Here is a 4,903-nt window from a genome sequence, read left to right as displayed (position 1 = left end):
CATATAACCTATGCAATGCCTGGCACATGATTGACATTTGATAAATACTGGTGAGAGAGCAAGTTGGAAAAAAGAAAAGAGAAGGAAATTTGAAAATGAGGAAGAGTAAAGAAAAATATCTCTTCTATGTCATCTTCTGGCCTTCCAAGGATAAAACTGATTATACTTAGCATATTTTTGAAGCCATAATATAGAGGCACAGCACAGAAAGTAGGAATCCAAAACAACTCTTAATTTTTAGAAAAAATACACAAATTACAAGAAAGTTAGCCTATATATAGAAAGCACTTTTTGAACATATTTCTAGTTATCAACTAAGGACAGTACTATTCATTTCCCACTTCTATACTATCAGTAACCCAGACTTGCCCTAACAATCTCATTCTGTTCACAGTGGCCATGGTGGGAAGAATAATGTCCCTCAAAGATGCTCATATCCCAAACCCCCAATTATGTGACTACTACCTCACATGACAAAATGTAATTTTCAGATGTGACTAAGATGTGAATTTTGAGATGTGGAGTTTATCTCGGTGGGTCTAATGTAATCACAAGGGTCCTCTTACTTGAAAGAGGGAGGCAGGAAGCTCATTGTCAGAATGATGCAGTGTGAGAAAAACTATCCATTACTGACTTTGAAGATGGAGGAGAAGCCAAGGAACATAGGCAGCCTCTAGAAGCTAGAAAAGGCAAGGAAACAGGTTCTTCCCTAGAGCCTCCAGAAGTAACACAGCCTTGTTGACACCTTGATTTTAACCCAGCGAAACCCAGTTGGATTTCTGACCACCAGAATTCTAAAGTAATAAATTTGTGTTGTTTTCAGAAGTCACTGAATTTGTGGTGCTTGTTTTTTTTTTTTTTCTTAACAGCAGCCACAGGAAACTTAAGTGTTCACTGGGCACACTATTGTCAGAGCATGCTTTCTTTGAATTGATATCACTTCTGCCACAGTTATTGTTGAATAATCACTGTGAGTCTTGATGATGACCTTAAAAAAAAAAAGTGCCTGGAAAAATGTATGAAATAGTCCTTAACTTTGGACTCTGGCTATACTTGAAAAGCTCAGAGATTCCAGAACTCTGGCACACTGCATATCAGTCCTTTGACTCTGTTATGTCCCCTACTGAAGGTCATCAGACTCTGTTCTAAGGCTAGGACCTTGACAGTGGGGGCAGGGGAGAAAGGGGAAGAGGAAAGAGGGCTTCACGGTGCCCATTCTCAGGTTATCATAGATGCAAAATAATTAGACTTGCTGCACTGCCCAGACTGATAATAGCAGGCATCTCCTAAAGGACATTATTCTAAGAAGTGTCTATCCCTGTTCCAGACTGTCTGGAGGAGGAGGAAGGGAGAAGGAAAAGGAAAACAGCATATCAGTGTTGAATTCATACATATTTTAGAATGATTCATTAAAATTTAAAAGAAAAGTCAGGTTAACTCTAAAGTATCCAGAAATTTTACAGAATTAGTATTCCTCATTTTCTGAACTTTCTGATCAGTCAGTATTTTAGCATATAGCTTATCATTTTGTCTTTAAAGTCTTTTTTAACTACTGTAATATATTGCACCCTTCCTTCTTCCCACTCAGCACAGAACCAATTGAGAGAATCATAGGGATCAGAAATACAGGAATCAAATGTCAGCTTCATCACTGACAAACCAAAGAACAGCCATTAGGTGTAGGGCAACTGTGGGCGTCCTACTGCAGCACCTCCATGTTAAGTAGAATGACCTACCCGGTTACTGACGGCTGGCAAAAGTGATCCAGCCCCACCAGGAGCAGAGCTGCCCAGAGTTAAATCCCAGCAAGAGTCCAGAAGGGACCAAAATAGGCCTGCCCATTGTGTCCCAACCTCCCTTCCTAGGGAAGACTGTCCCAGGGAGGAGTAAGCAAGGAAGAGAGAAGGCCAGGAGTGTCACACTAGTAAAAGGTCTTCAACATGGGTTCATGAGGAATAGGGGATGAATGTTTTTCACCTGACAGCTGCTTCTAAACAACAGCAAATAAAGCTGTGCTATACTTAAGCTAAGCAATTGTATCTTGAGTAATGTGAATGCAGTATTAGCGAGATCTGACTTAAGATCCATCACCCCAAAGCACACATGGAAGCTACAGCCTCCATAATCAGTGATGAGGAACAGTCTGAGGTGTGTTACTAGCAATAAAGCATAGATATTTACAAATGATTCCTCTTGGCTTCAAAAATTAGAGCTTGTTCAAAGGTATCTCTATAATAACATTATTTTTTCTTGCCTTCTTTCAGATTTACTGTCTTGAGTGGGAGAAAAAGGAAAGGGCTTATAGATAGCATTCCAGAAATTACACATAACCCAGACTCCCTTATCTGTGAAGTAGCTCACAGTGAAAGACATTTCTTGGTAGCATTAATATTATGGCAACCATGAGTTACTGAAATGCTTGTGAGTTGGGATTTTTATAGTTACTTCTATTTCTTTTTTATTTTATCCAGGGATGAATTTGATTAAGAAAGCAAATGGAGACTTTTTTTTTTAAGCATGAGTATCAACATGACACATGATCAAGAATGACCCTACAAACACTTTTGGTTAATAATGACAGAAGAACTACAATAATTATAAAAAGCAGACCATGTAATAAAATCTGTGAAATTTTCAAGGACTACATTAATACCATTATAAAAAATTAATGAACACAGTTCACATATCATATTTAAACAATAAAATAAAATAGGAGGGTTTTGTTTTATTCTCTAGTTGTATTGAGTTGCTCCTAAGGAGTTGTGGTCCAAAAAATAAATTAGAATTCATTTTCTAAATAATTCACAATTTTTAAAAGCAGATTAGTTTACATATTTATTTTTATTATAAGATCATTATGAGATTTTAAATAGTTTATTCATTTGCTTATAAAATGAATTTATATATACTTCTATAAACAGAGATTCCACCTAATAAAAGGTTTATGGCATTTTTTTCTCTTACTTTCCTGAAATCAACCTCTCAAGTTGATGAGGTGTGCCAACTCTGAAAACATATATTATGTTCACAAATTGCTAAAAAATCAAATATGAAAAATGAGTACTCTTCTGCTATAAAGTCCTCCTCAATCCTTCTGCAACACTATCTTCTTAGGAGAGTTTTAAGTTAACCAGAAGCAAGATTTCCCCTTAACAACAAACTAGTGTTGTTGCCAGGGGATTATGACATAGGAAGAGTAACCTCCTATCAGAGAGGAGCCCCAGAAGTCTGACTGTGACATGACAGTATAAATATGAGCACTCCCGCCACCTGTAGGCCCTTCTCCTCTCCACTTGTAACGGATAAGAACAACATCTGCAATGGCCAGAAACACCACCAAGAACAAGCGCTGCAGAGGACACCAAAAAGCAATCTCCAAAAAGAAATCACATTCTGGCATTGAATCTGGCCATAGGAATTACTCACTCTACGTAAACAGGGTCCTAAAAGAAGTGGTTCCCCAGAAGGGCATATCATCTCGTACCATGGACATCATGAACACCATGATCAACGACATGTTTGAGCGCATTTCCACTGAAGCCTGCAACCTAATGTGTTACAGAAAACGCTGTACCCTCACCCCTGAAGACATTCAGAAGGCAGTGTATTTGCTGCTGCCTCAGAAACTGGCTAAGTATGCAGTGGCTTTCGGAACTGAAGCTGTCCAACGATATGTCCGCTCCTAAACTCCATGTTCCAGCTTCATTAAATCTTGGGGAAAGTAACTCATACTTCCCAAATGATCACTTCAATATTGAATTCATTCTTCTTTTTTATAACATAGTCATATTTCCTGGTATTTTCCCTATTTGCCTTATGTGTAGAGAAGAATTACTCTCTTGCTATTTTACGTTTTAATGATTTTCCTACTATTTAGGTTTTCCAACACCTGCTGCCCACGTGACTCCCTCCCAGAACTCATGTTTTTCCTATGAATGTGTAAATCTCATTATATAAATTCAATGCTAATTGTATTGTTAAGGTATTGTTAACTATGTAAATGATTATTTAATCCAGCTATTTTGACCCCCAGGTCACACTGACTTTGAATTGATGAACACAAACATTTTAATCAGAAGTATACCAACACTGATACATTTTCATCAGAAAGGTATTTTCTAGAGCAAACTACATTCAACCACTTAGTTCTTTGATGGAGTCCCTTTAGAACATATTTACTATTTCCTTCAGTAAGCTCAGCTCTTAACCATGTAATTTTTATCTCTGCATGTGCCTCTTTTTAATAAGGTAGTGAACACCTGTTAATCTTTTACTCCCAATTTATCCCTCGCTTTGCTAACCATGAGTCAGTTTTTTATGTCTATTTTGTAAATAAGTTCATTTGTCTTATTTTTCAGATTCCACATATAAGTGATATCATATAATATTTATCTTCCTCTGTTGGACTTTCTTCACTTAGTATGATAATCTCTAGGTCCATCTATGTTGCTGCTTATGGCATTATTTCTTACTTTTTATGGCTGAGCAGTATATGGTATATACATATACCACATCTTTTTTATCCAGTCATCTGTTGATGGACACTTGGGTTGCTTCCCATGCCTTAGCTTTTGTGAACAGTGTTGCTATGAACATTGGGATGCAAGTAACTTTTCAAATTAGAGCTTTTGTTTTTTCCAGATATATGTCCTGGATTGGGATTCCTGAATCATATGGTAACTCTATTTTTAGTTTTTTTAAGGAGCCTCCATACTGCTTTCCATAGTGGCTGAAGCAATTTTTAATCTACCTTTATATTTAATTCACTGGAATTTATTATTGCATATTTATAACATAATAAGACCACCACCCAGGAACCTACCACTCAATTTATAAGCTTTGAACTTTATAAATGTCACTGGAGATTCTTCCCAGTCCTATCTCCCTGTCTGCTATACTGAAC

General features: G+C 37.1%; 1 protein-coding gene across 1 annotated transcript; it reads left to right on the top strand.

Annotated features, from left to right (window-relative positions):
* The first annotated feature begins 3,320 nt into the window (after positions 1 to 3,320).
* On the top strand, positions 3,321 to 3,686 carry LOC133046735 (histone H2B subacrosomal variant). The gene has a single exon (XM_061129689.1). It carries the CDS (start codon positions 3,321 to 3,323, stop codon positions 3,684 to 3,686), a length of 366 nt encoding a protein of 121 aa, XP_060985672.1.
* Positions 3,687 to 4,903: the final 1,217 nt, after the last annotated feature.

This window comes from Dama dama, chromosome 25 (genome assembly GCF_033118175.1).
Source record: "Dama dama isolate Ldn47 chromosome 25, ASM3311817v1, whole genome shotgun sequence".
Taxonomy (NCBI): domain Eukaryota; kingdom Metazoa; phylum Chordata; class Mammalia; order Artiodactyla; family Cervidae; genus Dama; species Dama dama.
The sequence above is the reverse complement of the archived record's forward strand: the minus strand, read 5'-3'. Positions and strand labels throughout refer to the sequence as shown.

What these genes read in the sequence shown, in the direction of transcription:
- LOC133046735 (XM_061129689.1), top strand. Translation starts at nt 3,321, where the DNA reads ATGGCCAGAAACACCACCAAGAACAAGCGCTGCAGAGGACACCAAAAA.